A 19703-nucleotide genomic window follows, 5' to 3' on the forward strand; every position below is an offset into this window, starting at 1 on the left:
CTTCACTGGTGGCACCCTGTTCACAGGCAAGAATAAAGCAAAGTCTGCTGACTGACTTGGACTGGAACCTGAAGCCATCGAGCTTTCAACACCATCACATTCTTTTCACACTTTGCTGCTATGTTTTCCACAAATTTTGTTTTATAGAAATATAGCACAAAATTTGTAAATGCATAGGTTTAAGGTTTAAAGGTTTGTATATAGAAATGTAACTGTGTGTGTCCAGTGTTGCCTCAATTGGTGCATTTCTACATTTCTATCTGCTAAAAAGTGTGTCCTGCTATTCATAGGAGATGCAGGGATTACATTTTACTGCACTGGTTATTAAAACGTTTACTTACTAGCAAATCATCCCTTAAATAATTTACCTTGACATTTGGAGGATATACATTTATTTCTTCATGATATCAGCATTTATTTACTTTGATTTCACTGGTTTTGAACTTTTTTTATTTGCAACTGATTTGTAAATCAGTCGTGTTTTTCTTTACTGCTTCAATATTCTGGACAAGAAGGAAATTATGACCAGTGAAAACAAAGTACATTATTCAGTACAGTCTTATTTTCTCCTGCAATAAAAAGTGAGGAAAGGGATGTGGGAAAATGTTCCATTCACCCTGTATCATTCATACATTTCTCATGAAACGTGTCACACACACACTGAAGTGGTGCCTTTTGCTAATTACAGACTTTTGTCTCATAGTTTTCAAGGTCAATTATGCTCATTCTAACGCACAAAGCCGGTCAGAAGATGAGTCAACAGCTGCATTCAACAAGGAAAATTAATCTAACTCGTTTCAAATGTCCCCCGCAGTTAAATGAACTCGTTTCCCTAAATAATAAAACGACTTTTTACAAATAAAGCTGAAGACCAGCGATTTTAAAATCCGTTAGATTTGGACTACAAATCCCAGGGTATATCGTAACAGCATTATTGATGTTACATAAAACCTGGCATTTCCTGTTTCTGTGGGTCAAACGAAGGTTCCTGTTTATGTCAGCTAGTTTTGGTTTGTTAAATTATTTATCTAACGTGTTGCCGCTCCTGCTACTGTAAATGTTAAACTGTGTTTTCACGCTGTCAACAACTAAAAAGGTAAAGTCGAACTAAATGTTTCTACCGAGCCGACGCTGAGAATCTACCGTTAGCAAGTTGTCAAGCTAGCTACCGGTACAGCGGTGTTTACATTTTGGTATAATAATAATAGCAACAATAAAACATGTTAATGGCTTTAAAACTTTATTTCCGAATGTCACTAGTGTTCTAATCCCCGATAGCATGTGGGATAAATGTATAACAGCCGCTGCTAACATTTTAAAACGCGCTGTGGTTTTTGTAGTTTTTGTTGTATGAAAACAACCATTAAGTTCTTTTTGCTCCCATTAAGTTTAATTATCTGTTTAATTTAGTCGGTAACATAATTAAAACTAGAAAAGCACTCGGAGCCGCACGGTGGCGCTGTTTGAAATTCTTTCTGTGAGGAGTTTGCATGTTCTCCCCGGGTCTGCGTGGGTTTTCTCCGGCTTCCTCCAAAAAAAATGCAACTTGGGTGAATTGGTTGAATTAATTAATTACTTAATCCATAATTAATCATCACCAAAATGGAATCATCTGTTCCTGGTAGCATTCCCAGCATTTCCTGAAAATGTCATCGAGGTCCAGTCCAGAACCTTTTGAGTTATCTTGCTAAAAGCCGGCCGGCCGGACGATTGCGTGACCCCCGTCTCGTGTGCTTCGTCTTCCTACAGATGGGATTGCTGCGTCTGATCGTCACACTGGACACGCCATCGGCGAGGACAGCGTCTTCTGTCCCTGCGAGCAGATTTCGTTTTGTCCCCGCCTGCAGCGACGCCGATTCTCGCTCCCTGGAGCTGATGCAGGGTTTTGTGTCCCGTGCCAAACGCCTGCTTGTCATCAGTGGAGCTGGACTCTCCACGGAGTCTGGGATCCCCGATTACCGCTCGGAAGGCGTCGGGCTGTACGCTCGCACCGACAGACGACCCGTCCAGCATGCAGAGTTCGTCCGCAGCGCCCGGTCCCGTCAGCGCTACTGGGCCAGGAACTTCGTCGGATGGCCCCAGTTCTCCTCCCGCCAGCCGAACTGTGCGCACGGCGCCCTGCAGTGGTGGGAGGAGGCGGGCAAGCTCCACTGGCTGGTCACACAGAATGTGGACGCTCTACATTTAAAGGCAGGAAACCAAAGACTGACTGAACTCCACGGCAGCTCCCACAGGTGAGAATAGTCACGTTTACTCTTGTATTTTAAACGAGTTTTGAAAGTAGAAATCTGTTCTGTTTTGCTTCCTACACGACTTCGGCAGCTCAACAGTCCTGCTAGGTTTCCCTCACTGCCTTTTATGTGTCGCCGCTTTCTCCAGTCTTTAGCTTTACAGATGTTCACTGAGAAATGTTGAACTCCATCTTTGCCTGGTGATGACAAAGCCTGTTACCAATGGATGAACCTGTTTACCTGTGTTGACTGTTACTGAGCATCAAATAACTTTATTGGTCTGTTTCCCCGGTTTCAAATGTTTGAGTTTTTCTAATGACGTAATATTCAGAACAAGAATATATTTACAAATATCAATTGTTTTAATGAGACACAACTTTAGATGTACATTTTTTATTTTTTCCTATTTTCAATTGAAATAAATGTCCAAATCCATTAGAAAATAAATCTGTTCACAAATGTGCAAAATGTCCCAACATTTGTGGAATCAATGTTGTAGTCTTAAGACTTTTTTTTTTAACTTTGTCATGGATTTACAGAAAACTCCGCTCCCTCTGTTGTGACTCACAGCGCTGCGTTTTACGTGTTGTCATGTAGGCGAGCTCATAGAACGATTAAACGGTTACCGGTATATCCCCTCAGGGTGATCTGTCTGGGCTGTGGCGCCCTCACACCGAGAAAGGCGCTCCAGACACAGTTCGTACGGCTAAACCCAGGCTGGACTGCACAGGCGGGTGCCGTGGCTCCAGACGGTGACGTCTTCATCGAGGACGAGCAGGTCCTCCACTTCAGAGTTCCCTCCTGTGAGGACTGCGGAGGGATACTGAAGCCTGACGTCACGTTTTTCGGTGACAGCGTGACCAAAGCGAGAGTCCGGCTTGTGCATGACAGGCTGGAGGAGTCGGATGCAGTGCTCGTAGCGGGGTCATCCTTACAGGTTAGTTTGATGATATATATATATATATACGAGGCTGTTTGGATCTACATTACAATTGTCTGTATTCTTATTCTCTCTCTCGGATGTTTTTAAGGTGTATTCAGGATATCGGTTTCTACTGGCAGCGAGTGACAGAAACATTCCAGTTGCCATTCTGAACATCGGCCCCACGAGGGCGGACCACCTGGCTCAGCTGAAAGTGAGCGGCCGCTGTGGCGAAGTGCTGTCGAGCATTAAACCTTTCTGATTGTCCTTCGCAAGCAGCACGGATTTAGTTTTGAGATGGTCAAAAGTACGACGGAACTACCTCAGAACACAGCGGATGACTACAGGAAACGTTGCTGCTGTGATAAAAGCATCAGTTCTTACCCATTTAATCAGGACAACCGAACGTATTCTGAAGCTGTGCAGCATCTAGCGTCGCGTCTGAGATTTGGAATGATAAAAGCATCAGTTCTTACCCATTTAATCAGGACAACTGAACGTATTCTGAAGCTGTGCAGCATCTAGTGTCGCATCTGAGATTTGGAATGATAAAAGCATCAGTTCTTACCCATTTAATCAGGACAACCGAACGTATTCTGAAGCTGTGCAGCATCCAGCATCGCATCTGAGATTTGGGATGATAAAAGCATGCAAACGATGTCACCACTGTCTGAGAGCCCGGAGCTGAATCCTGGAGGCTGAAGCCGCGTTTTGAAGCCGTTCAGTTTTATACCCATGATGGCTACAAGTTAAGATAACTAAGCTACAATGGACACGTTCATGTCTGCAACTGTAAGCTGTTATTGCTTTCCACTTACCGGTAGTCAAGTCTTAGCCCACACGTTTCAGCAGATTGTCATCTATTGGATCTTTTGGCTGCTACAAATGTTATCATTTAAAGTCATGACAAAAACTTTTAAATTTCTGGAGTGGAATTTCATTGCTGTATGTAAACCAGACAATCTGAGTGTCGCTAATAAAGTTCAAAAGAACGATTTACAAATGTCCACATTACTAATGATAAACTGTGCTGTGAACTGCCTTACATTTTAAAATATATATGTAAAATATATTTGACCTCTGTCTTGTCTTATATTTTGTTCTGCTAGGTTAAATAGTTTTGGATATTATTGAAAATGGTTGTGGAATGATTGTTTTTCTTTAATTTAAACTACATCTGATAAAATGAAAGCATCCTGAATTTATCTTTAGCCTCTGTGTTCATTTGTTCCTCTCTTTAATCAGTGATTTCTGATTATGTTTCGGGTTCTGTGCACACACTCAACCAGGCCTTGAATGACGCCGCATACTCAAGCAACCAAATGACTTTTAACTCTTTAATGGACTGACAATGTGAACCAACATAGATTACTAATAGTAAAGACATTTACGCTAGCATCACAAACAGACTGAGGGCAGAGTAACCATAGACTGACAGACTGCGAGATCCTGTAGGACATTCTGCTGATTAAATTTTCCTTGTAAACGACGCCTCCAGTTGTCGAGTTTGGGCCGTACGTCTTGAAGCAGGACGGCTGGGATGCTGAAAGAATACAGACGACACGCGTGACCTGTGGAGTCTCCCCGCCATGTTGCTGAAGCTGTCGTCACCGCAAGGGGAGTCATAGAGAGGCAGTTTTCGAAGCTCCGGGTCTGATCAAACCAGTATGTAACGGGATAACCCAGTAAAAGGCCAAACACTGTGCACAGGTTCCATTTCTCTGAATTCTCTCCGACATACGGACGTTCGTCAGCCTCCATCGGTTCTTCGATCCCTCTCAGAAGAAGAAGTAGATCACGCCTCATGCTCCTCAGCTCATCTCCGTCGGGGTCACTGATGGCTGGCTTCTCCAGTGAATGGCAGATGTCAATCACAGCCACAGTGCTGTCACTAAAGAACTGCTCTACAGCTGATTGGACTGAAACTGGATCAATAATAAGAACATTCCCATTTAACTCCAATGTGAGAAGCGATCTGGACACGAGCTGAGAAGACTGCAAAGAGCTCAAATACCGCTGCACCTGATCTGCACTGGCGCCGTTGCTATCATACAGCAAAGCCGGTTTCAGGCCCAAGTCAACAGCTAAGAGCTGCGCAGCCACGTCCAGACACTTGGTGACCGAGAGGCGTTTCCGATCAGCAGACAAACATCTACGAGCCGCGTCGATAAAAAGCTCCCGAGTGGACATAGCTGCAGGAACCTCGTGACAAACCAATCAATGGAAAAAATGTCTTCTGAAATACGTTTCGAGAATTTAAAAAACTGAAAGAACACAATTGTGTGGGTCCAAAAACAATAAGAGTCTAACAGTAACAGTGGTAATCAAAGCATTTCTTCAGGCCAACTGATAAACAGATTTGTTTTTAAAGTCACATACATTTTATAAAAACTTTTCATGCCTTTCTTTTCCTCTTTGTCGGTCCAAAACATCTAAAAACAACAACAAAAAAAGAAGATGTAAATTACATAAGACAAATAATCAAATGTGCATATAAATACAATATCCTGCATATGTTTGTGATGATTGAGGTCGTAAGCACAACACACGTTAGTTTGGCTGATATGAATTCTAACTGAACGTGAATGGATACCATTCAGATCATTTGTCATTTGATCTTTTTTTCCCCTCACCATCACCTTTGCCGTTTGATCAGGTTACATCACATCACCTTTGACCCGTTTGATCAGGTTACATCACAGGCTGAGGAGACATCAGGTCAAAATCGGAGAGATTCCTCGCAACCCAAACACCAGCTGCAAACAAGCCCAGGTTAACGAGAAGATTCCTATAAAAAGAAGAATATTTAAATGAGTAAAAAGTAATTATATCAAACACAGCAACTTAATGAAAAGCAGTCCGGCCAAAGATGTGTTATTGTTGCGCAGACCGACTTGTGCAACAATAACACATCACCAATGAGTCCGTATTAGACAATGCGTTAGAAATAATATTTAACTTTGGAATAACTTTTGGAGATCAGGGATCCCAAGACCCAGATAATAAATATAGCAGAATCAAAAAGGTCAAGAATCAATGCATGCTTGGCTAGAAAGAGAAGTGTCGTTTCTGAGTCAAACACTCCCGACTTCACATGCAAAGGCCCGGTAGCTTTTGGATAACACTAAATAAACTCTGGGGTACCGACGGCCCCGCTGGTAATTCAGCCTGGTCTGCACCTAAAGAGTCGCCCGGCAAGGACACACCGCTCAAGTGCGACTCCGCGTTAGCTGCGGGGTTAATGGCCGTTATATTTCATCTTCCACGTTATAATTATCCACTTTATCTCACCTCCTGAAGTCGTTTCTGTCTGTTGCAAAACGACACGCCGTACTGATCCACTCCATCACATCGGAGGAAGATACTTTCTTGACGTTTATCCCGCTCATCTTGCTAACGCGCCACAAAAAACCAGCAACGAGGTGACCAGGAAGCAAATGTAAGCATCCTACTATGGCGACGCAATGACGCTCCAATTATAACCAATCATGATCCTCCATGGCTAATCTGACTAACCAATCAACAAAGACAATATCTGCTAGCCAATCAAAAGTCGATATAGGATGGGGGGGTGGGGGGGGGTGTGACTCACAGTAGTAGGAATAAAGATTTCACAAACAGGAAACGACGGAACGGTTTAGATGTAACACAAGTACGGCGAGCAAGTAAAGGTCAAATCGCTTCGCTCTTTATAATCGATTGTCCAAATAATGTCTGCTACAAGGTATCGACGGTTTCTGAGATTGTGTGAGGAATGGCCGCGGGACGAATACAAGAAAGGCCGAGATCTGGGAACTTTTCTGCGCCAGAAAGTAGCCGTAGCCTTCCGGGAGGGTGAAAATACGCAGGTATCGTTACTGCTAACGTATGGACGTCTATCTGTGCAGTTACATAACACACGGAGACACCGGGCTCAGCTAAGATAGCTAAATTGTCCATTTTTTTAAATGACCATTAAAACACAGCCTTAGAGATGCTAATGTCTCGGGTTGGTTACAACGTATTCTAAACCAAACCATGCTCGGGATTGACAAGTAGTAATAGTTTCTAGCAAAGGCAGAAATGTGACTGCTGAGCTACATTTTAGGGGAATATGTTCTGTTTACTTGCAATAGTTTCCCTTTCTTTATTTTTATGAGGTGCAAGTTGTTCCATAATACATGAATTGTGTAATTTTGCCAAACTCTGCTTGGATTCATTTCAAAAGTAACACAGCAGTTAGTATTTATAAGAAATGCAATTTATTTATCCGTATATTTGTACAACTATAATTTCTCACCAGATCTCTGATCCGGAAAAATGTGACCAGATATATGACAGTCTGGCCCGTATTAACAGCAATGTATACAGACAACGAGTAAGTACAGTGTGTATATATATATATTCACATATTATGTACTTCTGCTATATCACTGCTGGAAAAATAGTGTTCTCAAAAACTTGATTTGTCTATGCAGTAGAAAGATGGACGGGTGCTACAGGACCCGAGAATCTCACTGTGAGAGAGAAAAATCATGGAATTTGGTATCCTCTGTCTAATTTGTGAAAGTAAAAGAGTTTCACTGCATTATATCTTACAATCCGCTGTAGAGCTCCCTTGAGATTTACCGGTAAGATAATTCACCTTATCTCTGGAAAAACAAAACCGCCTGGGTGTGCCGTGCTTCCTTCACAGGAGCTTGGGTTGCATTTATTTCTCGATGTAAACGTTGGTGCTAAAAATGCTGTTAATATTGTTGTCATTTTGGTCAATGTTTGGACAGGATAAGCTTAGATCTGTGTTTATCCCCTCAAAGGAGCATAAGCAACAGCGTACAAAGATTTAGGCTGACTTGACAAGGGTTTGCTCTGTAGTATAGGAAGGTGGGGGGGGGGGGGGGGGGGCGTGTTGATATTTTTACGCTGGGATGGGGAGGGGTACTTACATATTGTAGTTCTTTCCTTCAGAAGTTCAGATAAGGCGCACAATACAAGGATATAACCTACCTCTGATTAAATGTTCCCCACACAGGAGAGCGCGACGTGGAAAGATATTTTCTTGCATTGCATGTTACGGTTTGAACACACGATCGTTTTAACACGATTGTTCTAACGATTGTCTTTTCACCTCGTCCTCCCAAAACCGGAACTTCATGCGATGCTGCAAAAAAAAAAACTCCTCCAAACAATATCTCCATTAAATGTTTCATGAATGTGTGAAACTCTTTTTAAGCAACTGATGCAAATGCGTCTTTGTGTTTGTAGTTCCCTCGAGTGAGAGACTCGTGTTTTACCGGAATCACGGTGGAAGAGTGTAGAATGATGTTGTCAGGTATGGACCCGCTATCGGTAACGATTATCTTTATTACGGTCTGTTCTTATGATGTGCTTTTCTTTGTTAATATACAGGGAATCTTCAACAGATGGACGAGGAAAAAAAGGGTTTGTGGAAGACGATAACGGAGCGATTCTCCAAATCGCCAGAAGATGGTCCGGAAAAAGCTCCTTAAAGAAACAACTCATCCATGACGTGTACAGAAATAAAGCTTAGTGTTAGTGTTTTTATATAATTAACCACACCAGTCTCACTTGTGGGTTATGTGATGGATGCGAATCATTAGGTTTTCAGGCCTTTCCAGGAGGGTATGGATCGAAGGTATCTTTGGGCATCATGTAGAATGTCAATTCATCAGTGATTGTCGTTGTCGGTCCGAATAATGAGCGATGCAGCACATCTGTTATTTGACTAATGAACAAAATAAAATTGAAACAGTTCTGTTATCTGACTCGAGTTTTAGTGTTTGAGATTCAACGGTGTTGCTTCAGGATATGGAGAAACACTCGCGTTTAGACGTGAATAATTTAAATTCGTTTTGTGGAATTGCCGGTAGTTCCGTTGATTCGTGTTTGGTTCACGTAAGAAGTCCTGCATTTTCAAATCCATCCAGAGGTTCTGTCTCCTCATGAAATATTGATAAACCCTTATCCTATTTACTGCTTAAGTCTCACACTTTCATTCACACTCAGAAAAGACAACCTTGAGCTTATGCCTAAATATTTGTTTTTTCTTTGAGGTTGAATCTACATTTAATTTGCCGTTCCATTATCTGAGATATGATTGTCTCATAAGCCCGAAAGTTTGATATCACGCAATACTAACACATAAGTCTGCATGTTTTACTTTACGTATAAAACATTTTATTCTTTAAAAAAAATTCTCCCATTTATTAAAATCGAGTAACTGACACCAGAGGGTCAGTGGTTTCATCTGTTCTCTCCCGTCATAGATGAGGGTCTCTGAACAGCAACCCAGGCCGAGCCCGAATCCAGTGAAAATCAAGCATAAGCCTGCCTTGTCCGGGCAGGTATAAAGTGCCAGCGTAACAAAGTTGAAAACAATGAGGCGGTATCTTTATTTGAGGCCGTATGAAATATGAAATCAGTACAAAGAAGCGTCTCCTATTCTTTCTTCTCGGGGTTGTCTCTCCAGATGCAGTAGTTGAGAGAGGTGGCGAGACACAGCCAGGCCAGGTAAGGCACCATCAGCAGAGTAGCGGGCTGGCTCACCCGATACCAAGACACCATGGTGGCTCCGACGGTCCCAGTGAGAACCACAATGTCCACGAGGGCCTTAAACGGTCCAGAGGACGAACGTTAAATGGACAAAGACGCAAAGTACGACCGTCACACCTCATCACCTTCATATTCGGGCTCCAAATCAAAAGAGGAATGATTTCGTCCGCGTATTAGACTTGCCAGTTTCAGCCTGTGTGCACCGAAGAAGATGGGAGTCCAGGCCCAGTTCAGAGCCAGCTGCAGCCCATACAGTCCCAGCGGAACCACGGCGTCCTCCGTGAAGCCGCCCAGCTCCTTCCACACCAGGTAGGAGCCGTACCTGCGTGACAGAACGCACAGCGAGTCAAATCAGATCGCTTTCACAAAAACAACATCAGTGTCAAGATCATACTCACCCCATGCCCGCGTAAAGACCCGCCCACACTACAGGAAAGGCAGCGTTTGGTGGGCGCCATGACGGTTTCTGCAGGGTCGGGTACCAGACCTTCACAGATGCACGCGTGAAGTAACTGCTACAGAACCCTCCGACGAAGGGCAGGGCCGTCATTCCAACAGCGGCAGGCCACATATTCTGAGACGAGAGCAGGACGCACAGCTGTCAAGGCCCGGCTGGGGCTGCGGGTACGAAACCTCACATGGGAATGCCCTGCCGCGCTGTCGAATGTGGAAATGCGCCAGAACAGTTGCAGGTCCGAGATACCATCAATCAATGGCACAAACGTGAGCAATCATCACATGTTACATTTCTACGCAGAGCGGACTTGGTGCACGAGTCACCTGTTGACAAGCCCGTATTTAATGCCTGGCTCATGTTAAACAGTTAAAGGACTTACCCCACACTCCGGCGTCAGCCGCTCCGAACAACGTGCAGCTCGTCGGACAGGATGTGGAACGTTTCGTCAGGGCGGCCCATCCCTGCCCTGAACTGCATTGTGATATAACTTTTAGAAAACGGGCAGGGCGGGTCTTATCGGTGCGACCAGGAACTGTTAACAGGCGCTCCCTGCGCCGACACGGACAGTGACGACTGTGACGCATCGGCGTGACGAGCGATGACGTGTCGCGAAGAATCGAGAGACCAGGAAATACGACCCGCTGGTGTTACATTCATTCCTGCTCGACCTTGCTCACAGAACGCGCGCGACTGGCTAGGAGGCTGGAGGACGACATCAAAGACTACAATGCTGTCAAGATGGTTCCCCCAAGCACCTCGGTATCCCCGGGATATTGTGATTTACACAGAAAATAACAGTCCGACATTTATTGCATCTACTCTTTTTAGATTCGTTCTTTGACCATGCCTTTAGCAGTTGGGTTCACATTGATATCATTATTAGTTCAGTAGTTATCTCACGAAAAACACTTTTTCTCTGTAATTGCGGTTTACTTCTGGACCTAGCTGCTTAGCTTTTGAAGATACAATATTCCTCACCTATATGTTGGTGCTTGCTGCATGTCTACACCTTAATTTGTTCCCTTGCAGTGACAAAAACTTCAAAGATCCCCTATTTTGTTTCTTGCTCTGGATCGTCGTATCCAGAATTTTGCCTGGATGCAGATAAGTCTTTGATGTCTTTGTAGACTCTGTCGGGAATTCATCCTGAATTAAAGCACCCGGACCTTTTCTTGTAGAGTTACATTTCCACATTTCTCAATGCTAAATAATCATTATTAGAATACAACACAAATATCAGATTTTAAATATTCAATCTGATAAACTTTGTTTCTTGAAAAAAATGTAGTAATTTGGATTATAAATTTGATGCCTTGCTCAAACATTTCAACAAAGTTTGGACGAGTGTATATTCATTGTTGTGTTGTGTCTCTTCCTCTGATTGATAATAGTTTTCCACAATGGCCGCTCTGCATTTATTTCACATCTACATATAACTTTACTTTACTTTTGACACATAAATGAAATCCATTTGAAAGCAACTCAATCTTTATTATTGATTACATGTCTCTACCCATCTCTGCTTCTACAGTGACCCTCCCTACAAATCTACAATTTCATTCCTCATTTTTGATTAGCCATTTATTTATTTATGACAATGGTAAAATGTAAAAAGAAAAAAAACACCTTCTAGAAATATACTCAAGATCCGCTCCTACACAAAATGAAATCATTCGTTCACTTAACCCCACGACTCTGCTGGCCTCAATAAAAACTTTACAGTCACATGGCCTGAATAAGGAGCGTCAGGGTCACGCTCGGTGGAAATGCCCTGTCCTCCCCTGTCCCCTTCTGTCCTCATCTGTCCTCCTCTGTCCTCCTCCTCTATCCCCTTCTGTCCTCCTTTGTCCTCCTCTGTCCTCTTCTGTCCCCTACTGTCCTCCTCTGTCCTCCTCCTCTGTCCCCTTCTGTCCTCATCTGTCCCCTTCTGTCCCCTACTGTCCTCCTTTGTCCTCTTCTGTCCTCCTTTGTCCTCCTCTGTCCCCTTCTGTCCTCATCTGTCCTCCTATGTCCCCTTCTGTCCTCCTCTGTCCTCCTTTGTCCTCATTTGTCCTCCTCTGTCCTCCCCTGTCCTCCTCCCTGAATGGTTTTTGCCCCTCCTCTCCACCTGGGAGACAGACGCACCTTCCCTCCGTGGTCCTCCAGCGTTCCTTACCTTCTTGTCGCCTCCCTCAGCTTCGTTGTCTGGCGGTGAACTCTCAACCCAGCTGCATGGGAAATGCCATTCAGGCAGAGGCCCGTGCTGCGGTTATGGAGGCGGGGACGTTATAAAAACAACATTTGTTGCTCTCGCAGCATCTTTTACGCACGTCTCTGCCGTGCAAAGCGCAGCATCCCGGTACCAGCAGCCGCCGCCGCCGCCGCCGCCGACAAGCCGCGCTCCCGGAGCTGTCATCGCATTAGAGCGAATAGAACCGAATCCGTGCCAGACATGTGAGTAGCGAACCATCGCTGCTGTTCTCCACGCCGCTGCTGCGCGCTCGCGTTGCTGCGTCTTTACCCCCCAATTAGGGACAGATGCGCATTGACGCACGTCGCGGTTAGTGTCGGTGGGCTGGTTGTCATGTAGCCCGGCCGGTTCGGGGGGGGGGGGGGTTCTGTGTCGGCTAGCGAGGGCCGTGGGTTCCCGTGGGTTCCCGTGGGTTTCCTGCTCTAGATAGCGCCGATGGATGGGGAACCCCACGAGAGCCGCGGACACGCGTGTCACGTAGACTTCAGCCTCCTCGCGGTCGCTCTGAAGATGATGCGCGTCCAACCTGGAATGTGCCAGACAGATGTGGAGGCCTCGGTTTGAACACACGCACGCACGCACACGCACGCACACACACACTGCGGCGGTGTTGATGTGAAACCTGCGTGAGGCGGACATAGAGCGCACATCTCTGCGTTATTTTCAGCGGCAGTTGTGAGTGAAAGCGTCGTTTTGGTCTGATTGTTGTTGTTGTTGTTGTTTTCCTATCTTCCACATCTGGCCTGTAGTTGTGTTGTTTGTTCTTTCCATCAATAATTTTAGAGGGAGAAGTTTAAAAAATGATAATAATTCTGATTCTGATTTATAATTTTTATCTTCGTTCGCTCTGAGAGCCTTTCAGATCATTTTTTATTTAAACATAGCAACGTGGGAATTGCTGAACACGTCGAGTTCAGCTTTAAATGCACATAGGAGATGTTTTGAACTGTTGAGTATAGAAATGGATAAGCTAATTAACACTCAGGCCATAATGATAATAATCTGATCATCACGTTTTTAAATAAATCAAAGTTTTCTGACGGTAAAGCGTATAGGAGGAGGCAAACGACAAAGCTGGACCAACAGGATGCCCCAAAATTAGAACAGTTTATATTCCCTTACTTGTTGATCTTTAAAAACGTTCTGTAAATCTGACTGTTCACGGTTTCAGGCGGGAGAAGATCACGCTGAAGATGCCAGCCCAACTCGCCAAACGGTTTGTGATGACGGCGCCCAGTCAAAGGTTCTGGGATTGAGACGTGAGACTGAGTAAGACGTTTGCGTTGTGCTTTCCAAGCTGCTTCAAAGAGCATTAGATGAAAGGGAAAGGCCTGACGGGTTGTGCTTCTATACCACAGGTTTCAGATGGCCTGCTGAAGCTATGGGGGGCTGTTGGAGCTGCCTGTACAGAGACCCCATCCAAGACAACCATCTCACCAAATTTAAGGTTGATAAGACACATTTAAATTCGAAACATCTTTTGTCTGGTCGTCACGTTTCCTGTTTGCTTCCCTGTGCCAGTTTACTAATGTTGCTATTTATGATAGTTTAGTGCTGCAGCCTTGAGAACATTTCTCTTCTATACGTCCTCCGTCTCTACCAGGTCACCAATGTGGACGATGAGGGCAATGAGCTGGGCTCTGGCGTCATGGAGCTCACCCAGACCGAGCTCATTCTTCACACGCGTAAGAGGGATGCCATCCGGTGGCCGTACCTCTGCCTGCGTCGCTACGGCTACGACTCCAACCTGTTCTCTTTCGAGAGCGGTCGTCGCTGTCAAACCGGACAGGGTGAGCATCACTTTGTCTGATTCGGCGGCACGACTGTAGGAGTCGTGATGACACGATGCTCTGATTTGCAAACTGGTGAATGATGTATGAAACTGCAGCATCGGCGAGTAATGTGACAATATGCATACAAGTCGGCCTCCTGTACATTATTAGGGATGAGCATCTTTGCTTGAACAGCAGGTTGATCTTCTCTATTTCTCAGAGAAAGCTGCCACCAGGATTCGAAGACATTTACAGCATATTTAAATTTCATTTCCTTCTTTTTTGTCTTCTTTTTTATGTCTCTTCCTTGAGGGTTGTGTGGACTAACCGTCTTTCTATTCATAGTCGTCTCCGTCCTGTTTGAGGTTCAGCGGCCGATTGGAAATCACATTTGTTTGGTTTACCATTTGCTATTGTCTAGTTCAAACACCACAACATGGCATCCCAGGTAAAAAAAAAAAATGTGTGGGTCTTCACGTTGTTGCCCGATTGTAATGTCGTTATTTGTGCTTGTTTGTTCAGGAATCTTTGCATTCAAGTGTTCTCGAGCAGAAGAGATCTTCAATCTGCTTCAGGAGCTGATGCAGTGTAACAGCATCAACGTGGTGGAAGAATCAATGATGATGAGTCGCAGTGGTCACACACCGGAGATGGAGATGTCTCGCACGCCACAGACTCCCAACAGTGAGTCACACACACACACACACACACACATGCACAAATTCCTGTTAATAATTAATTCTAGAACTTGGATGCAGTAGAACAGCAGTAAAATCAGAATTTGTCATCTATTAATAGACTCAGTTTGAATTAAACCTAGTAAGTCATTGAGAAAATAACACCATGTCTCTCTGTTTGTTATGTTTAAATCTTTGGGGGGATTATTCAACAGTCGTTTCACTTTCTGTCCACAAAACACAAACAACAACCAATGGCAAAGTGGGGGTTTCTCCTACTGATTTACTGTGTCATAGCTCACCTGTAAAAACATGGATAGTAATTTGAAGTTCATGATGGCTTGAGCGACATGCGGATTTCCAGTTTTAATGGGGAAAAAAAGGTTTTGTCATGTCATGACAACTCAGTGAATGACTGCCACCCCTTCAGATGTGATTGTCTGGAGCAGAGAGCTTAAGTTAAAAATTCAAGAGGTCCAGTAAGTAACTCCTCCTCCCCTTCAGAGCGTGAGCCCAAAAACGTTTACAACGTAAAAACACATTGACAATACAATAGACTGCAAATCTTTTAATTTGTATTACCGTATAAATAAAATTTGAAAATTAAAATTATTGTCTGAAAAAAAAAAACATGGTAGGAGAACTAAGTGAAGCGTGCTTTTAGGCTGAACTGAGATTAACTCCCACTCATATGGATTAGACCAGCATCGGTGTGGAAGTGGGCTTAATTTACTCCTGGTCTTAAAAGCTTGCTTTGGTGGTAAACTGAGGGGACCAGTCAGAGTAGGACTGCAAAAGACTAAAGAGATGGATGGCTACGAAGATATACAGCAGCCCGTCTTCCATTCTGTTTCTAATGCACCTTTTTTACTGTTTTATATTGGATGTTTGTTTTGAATGTTTGCATTACCGTTAGTTGGATTCATTACTGGATCACAAACGCTACCTTTCACCTCATAATTTTTGTGTTTGCAGCACCAGCATTCCCAGTTCAGTCTTTTCCCAATGGATATCCTGGGTATCCAATCAGAGGTGATTCCTCCCAGCCCTCATTTGCTGACGATCACGGACATAGCCTCATGAGTATGGAAGACCAGGTAAGATCCATCATTGCTCCTTGTATTTCACTGTGTTTGCTCTACATGGTAATTTTAACTTGGTTAATGTTTGCTGACAGACCCACACCTATGTGAATACTGTTAGTATGGATGGGGATCTCTCAATGCGTCACTGTGTGCACTCCTTGCCTGAGGCGCGGCCCAACACTTTCCCTGAAACGACACGGGGAGCCATGCCTGTCGGGGGCCAAGGAAATCCACAATCCAACCTGCGGTGTTGTCCCCTGGAGGAGCGTAACGATCCTCAGGTGTTTGTGCAACCGTCCTCACAAGAGGTCAAATTCATGTTGGGCCCCACTCCAGCACAGCGCCATCTGCTGGAGAGAGAGCGGGAGCGGCACGGGCTTAATCCCCACAACCTGCAGCCAGTAGATGGTGCAACAGGCTCAGAGACGGAAGGCGAGGAGCCCCCCATGCACCTCTGCAACTCTCACTCCTATCATCATTTTCATCACCACACGCACCGGCACCCCGACAGCTGCCGGAGCGGGGAACTCACCTACGAGAACATCAACGGGTTGAGGAGTGGCCGGAAGCAGCGGCTGAGCCCCAGTAGCGTGTCACAATCTGTGGGGTCGAGCAGCAGCAGCAGCACTGGAGATAGCCACTCCCACTCCCTCCTGCACCCGCACGCTCATGGGCCATCGTCTCTACCCCTGCAGGGCTACCCCTGCGAAAGGGGCCCGAGTGGGGGTCATCGTCGCACGGCTTTGCTCAACTACGAGAACCTGCCCTCTTTGCCCCCCGTGTGGGAGTACAGGGCTCTGCAACGGGACGACGACCAGGAAGAAGAAGACGATGAGCAGGATGAAGATGAATATGAGGAAGAAGAGGAAGACTTCGATGAGTACGAGTTCTCAGAAGGCCCTGGGACCCCTAATGGGTACCACCAGGATGGTCGGGGTATCCACAGAGATGCCTTGCAAAACTACGTCAACACAGAACAGGCCCAGCCGCCCAGGCTACGGCACGCCTGCCCCCCACACGCAAGGCCGTGTCAGCCAGACAGCGGGGGGCAAATATTTAGCTTTGATTTACGCAGACGACCAAGGTCGGGGGTTGGAGGATGTGAGCATGGTCACTTGCCTCCATCGCGGCAGCTGAATTACATCCAGGTGGACCTCGAGGGAGAACCTGCATGCCAAGCCCTCAGCAGCAGCGGCGGTGTCCAGACACAGCCACAGCCACAGCACCAGCGCTTACCACCCAACACATGTGGCCCACAGGTACCGCGGCGTAGTGAATGCTACGCAGTCATTGACCTAAAGAAGACCGCTGCCATGTCCAACCTGCAGAAAGCTCTGCCTCGGGATGATGGGACTTCCAGAAAGACTCGCCACAACAGCACAGACCTGCCCCTGTAAAGTCAATGGTGTTGAAGAGACGAAGGACGAAGACAGACGAAGGCTCATCCTCATCTTAGCACTTTGGACCCTTCACCGTCCATCCATCCATTCAAGTGGCGGGCTGGCTAATAGAATACAGGTACCTCATTAGAAACCTACTGACACCTATCTGTGCATACAGGAGGTCACGAGTGTCCAGAGGACAGTTTGCTATTTCATTCTGCGTTATTTATTAAATATGTGGCGCAAAGTTCTCTCAAGAAATCAGCGGGTTTTTCCTCATTTTGATTCCCATGTCCACTCTCTACTCTTTCCTCTTTACTCTTTACTCTTGCTCCTATTGGTATTTATTCCACTTCTATGTCTTTTTTATTACTGAAATACAATAAGGGGGGTCTTGTTACAGAAGTTGAGTGAGTTGTTTGCATGACGGAAGGCTCAATGTCCTTCAAGATACTGGCCAATATTCATACCTCATCACGTCTATTTAAGTCTAAGTAATATTGTGGCTAGGAGATGGGATTATTTTTTACTTTTATGCCGATAGAGCATTTTGCACACAATATTATGGAACTGTATTTTTGCATATTTTAGGAATGGTGTTGTCCAATCCAAGGAAGAATAGCATGAAATGAGCAGAAGAGATGGTGATGGCAGAGAATTACATTAAACTGAATTATGGTAAAAGTAGCACATAATGAATTAAAACAAGTTTTGCTTCCCTCTCGCCCACATGCAGCAAAAAGAAAAAGTATCATATAATCTGTGATCACACCTCCGGCATATCAGACAGACCGCTCCACATGGTTTTTATTTCACGTCGCACTTTGACCCTGGGCCACTGAAGCTCTGTAACTCGACTCCACAGGCCCGACCATTTCCTTTTATCAAAAGAAGCGGGCAAATATTGAATTTGTTATTAGCTTTGTAGAGAGAATATGTTTGACATGGTTCGGCGAGAGACATCAACAACCTCACATAGAGGAACCAAAAGAGAACCTCATATAAAATGTGCTGAATGATTGATTTGTTGATTATCAGGTGTGTCTGTGTTCAAAGGGAAATCAAAGGTGCAAAGAAGAAAATTGTATTTACATTTTTTTTTGCTATTTGTCATTATCTTTGTTATTTATTTACTTGTTTCTAATAAATCTATGTTGACTGTGTGATGACCAGCGTTCTGCTATCCAGCTGGTAAACTGGAGACCAAAGTTTCACCTCAAATTATCACTCGACACTGTTTATCTGTGCTTAATTATATTTAAGAAGAAAATAAAGTATTTATATTTTAAGTGCCAAAAGTTAATTCATCATACAGTTAAGTAACTAAATGATGAACCAGAGTCAAATGTGCCAATAGCATTTCTTGAAAATTATAAAACAGATTATATGACAATTGTTGGGAGACTTTGAAATGTAGAAATGAAAGATGACAAAAACTGCACATTCCACCTCATCTACACTGACAGCCATTTTTGAAGCGAGATATTATAATGCTGACCTGGTAGTCCGATTACAGGTGGCCGATTTTATGCTGCTACATGTACATACTAACCGTAGCGCCAGGTCCAACCGAAAACATATGTGTTTGAACCTCTTGCGATGTCAGATCTTTTCCCATATTGTTAGTTGCTAATAGAAGTAGAATTGTTGTGTTTTTCTGGGATAATTTCTGAAGAGTAGGAATATAGTAGTGATACCATTTCAAAGAGTGTTTCCTTTGGACAATAGTTCATGTAACTGGAGCTGTTTTATTTGACATCATCGCTTTCTTTTTGAAGAGGTAACAAAAGCACATGGGGCTCACCGATGTCTTCGTCATTTGTTGAACCGTCATGCAAAATGCATGATTTCAGCAGACTTGGGGACACCAACTGTTCTAGAGCCACACATGTATAGGCTTTCAAGTGCACATGTCTTGTGGTATTTAGCTGAAGGTGATCCTTTTCTTTTAACAGAGCTACAAAGACATAAATACAAATTCTCATCTTCTGATGAGGGAATTATTGTGCTTCTGTGTAATATGTGTAATATAAGAAAGTCCTTCACAGACTGTCACTTTAAATGCAAAACAAAAAATACAGATTGCATTGCTCACTTCCCCATTTTCCAGTGCTTTGGCATTTGTAATGGTTTTATCACCATTTACTTTTGCTGTCATGTAATTTTTAATAAGCAATTATTTGATTATTAAAATACCAAAAATTATTATTATTATTATTATTATTGCTACTGATTTTAGTCTAGTTTCAGTTGCACATTCCCAACACAGAAGCCTTAAATAACCCACTTCAAGAGTTGATTAATTGTATTTTTGTTTAATCCTCATATTGTAAAATGATATTTAATGAAAATGTCAAAAATATTTGTATCTGGAACAAAATGGCCAAGTTTTAGC

The 19703-nt window shown here is 44.1% G+C and overlaps 6 protein-coding genes across 8 annotated transcripts; 3 read left to right on the plus strand and 3 right to left on the minus strand.

The window, feature by feature from the left end:
* Positions 1 to 1017: 1017 nt before the first annotated feature.
* On the plus strand, positions 1018 to 3415 carry sirt4 (sirtuin 4). Its single transcript, XM_068742915.1, has 4 exons — positions 1018 to 1096; positions 1750 to 2234; positions 2874 to 3168; positions 3263 to 3415. The coding sequence occupies exons 1-4, from the start codon at positions 1058 to 1060 to the stop codon at positions 3413 to 3415; spliced, it is 972 nt and encodes a 323-aa protein (XP_068599016.1). The 5' UTR covers positions 1018 to 1057.
* Positions 3416 to 4476: 1061 nt separating this feature from the next.
* On the minus strand, positions 4477 to 5509 carry c8h1orf74 (chromosome 8 C1orf74 homolog). Its single transcript, XM_068742565.1, has one exon. The coding sequence runs from the start codon at positions 5341 to 5343 to the stop codon at positions 4552 to 4554; it is 792 nt and encodes a 263-aa protein (XP_068598666.1). The 5' UTR covers positions 5344 to 5509; the 3' UTR covers positions 4477 to 4551.
* Positions 4477 to 6570, minus strand: tomm6 (translocase of outer mitochondrial membrane 6 homolog (yeast)). 3 transcript variants are annotated; one of them, XM_068742568.1, is made up of 4 exons: positions 6445 to 6570; positions 5825 to 5941; positions 5533 to 5585; positions 4477 to 4696 (listed from the first exon to the last, which is right to left on the minus strand). In XM_068742568.1, exons 1-2 carry the CDS (start codon positions 6540 to 6542, stop codon positions 5845 to 5847), a joined length of 195 nt encoding a protein of 64 aa, XP_068598669.1. In that variant the 5' UTR covers positions 6543 to 6570; the 3' UTR covers positions 4477 to 4696; positions 5533 to 5585; positions 5825 to 5844. The 3 variants fall into 3 exon arrangements, with proteins under 3 accessions (XP_068598669.1, XP_068598667.1, XP_068598668.1); XM_068742566.1 differs by having other exon boundaries at positions 5793 to 5941; XM_068742567.1 differs by having other exon boundaries at positions 5787 to 5941.
* A 214-nt stretch (positions 6571 to 6784) lies between these two features.
* Positions 6785 to 8911, plus strand: uqcc2 (ubiquinol-cytochrome c reductase complex assembly factor 2). The gene is made up of 4 exons (XM_068742768.1): positions 6785 to 7001; positions 7436 to 7510; positions 8398 to 8464; positions 8542 to 8911. The coding sequence occupies exons 1-4, from the start codon at positions 6864 to 6866 to the stop codon at positions 8640 to 8642; spliced, it is 381 nt and encodes a 126-aa protein (XP_068598869.1). The 5' UTR covers positions 6785 to 6863; the 3' UTR covers positions 8643 to 8911.
* Positions 8912 to 9521: 610 nt separating this feature from the next.
* On the minus strand, positions 9522 to 10718 carry tspo (translocator protein). The gene is made up of 4 exons (XM_068742578.1): positions 10542 to 10718; positions 10104 to 10279; positions 9889 to 10027; positions 9522 to 9762 (listed from the first exon to the last, which is right to left on the minus strand). Exons 2-4 carry the CDS (start codon positions 10274 to 10276, stop codon positions 9592 to 9594), a joined length of 483 nt encoding a protein of 160 aa, XP_068598679.1. The 5' UTR covers positions 10277 to 10279; positions 10542 to 10718; the 3' UTR covers positions 9522 to 9591.
* Positions 10719 to 13773: 3055 nt separating this feature from the next.
* On the plus strand, positions 13774 to 17323 carry frs3 (fibroblast growth factor receptor substrate 3). Its single transcript, XM_068742254.1, has 5 exons — positions 13774 to 13839; positions 13996 to 14182; positions 14687 to 14848; positions 15817 to 15938; positions 16019 to 17323. The coding sequence occupies exons 1-5, from the start codon at positions 13774 to 13776 to the stop codon at positions 17321 to 17323; spliced, it is 1842 nt and encodes a 613-aa protein (XP_068598355.1).
* The last annotated feature ends 2380 nt before the right edge of the window (positions 17324 to 19703 follow it).

Source organism: Brachionichthys hirsutus, chromosome 8 (genome assembly GCF_040956055.1).
Source record: "Brachionichthys hirsutus isolate HB-005 chromosome 8, CSIRO-AGI_Bhir_v1, whole genome shotgun sequence".
NCBI lineage: Eukaryota > Metazoa > Chordata > Actinopteri > Lophiiformes > Brachionichthyidae > Brachionichthys > Brachionichthys hirsutus.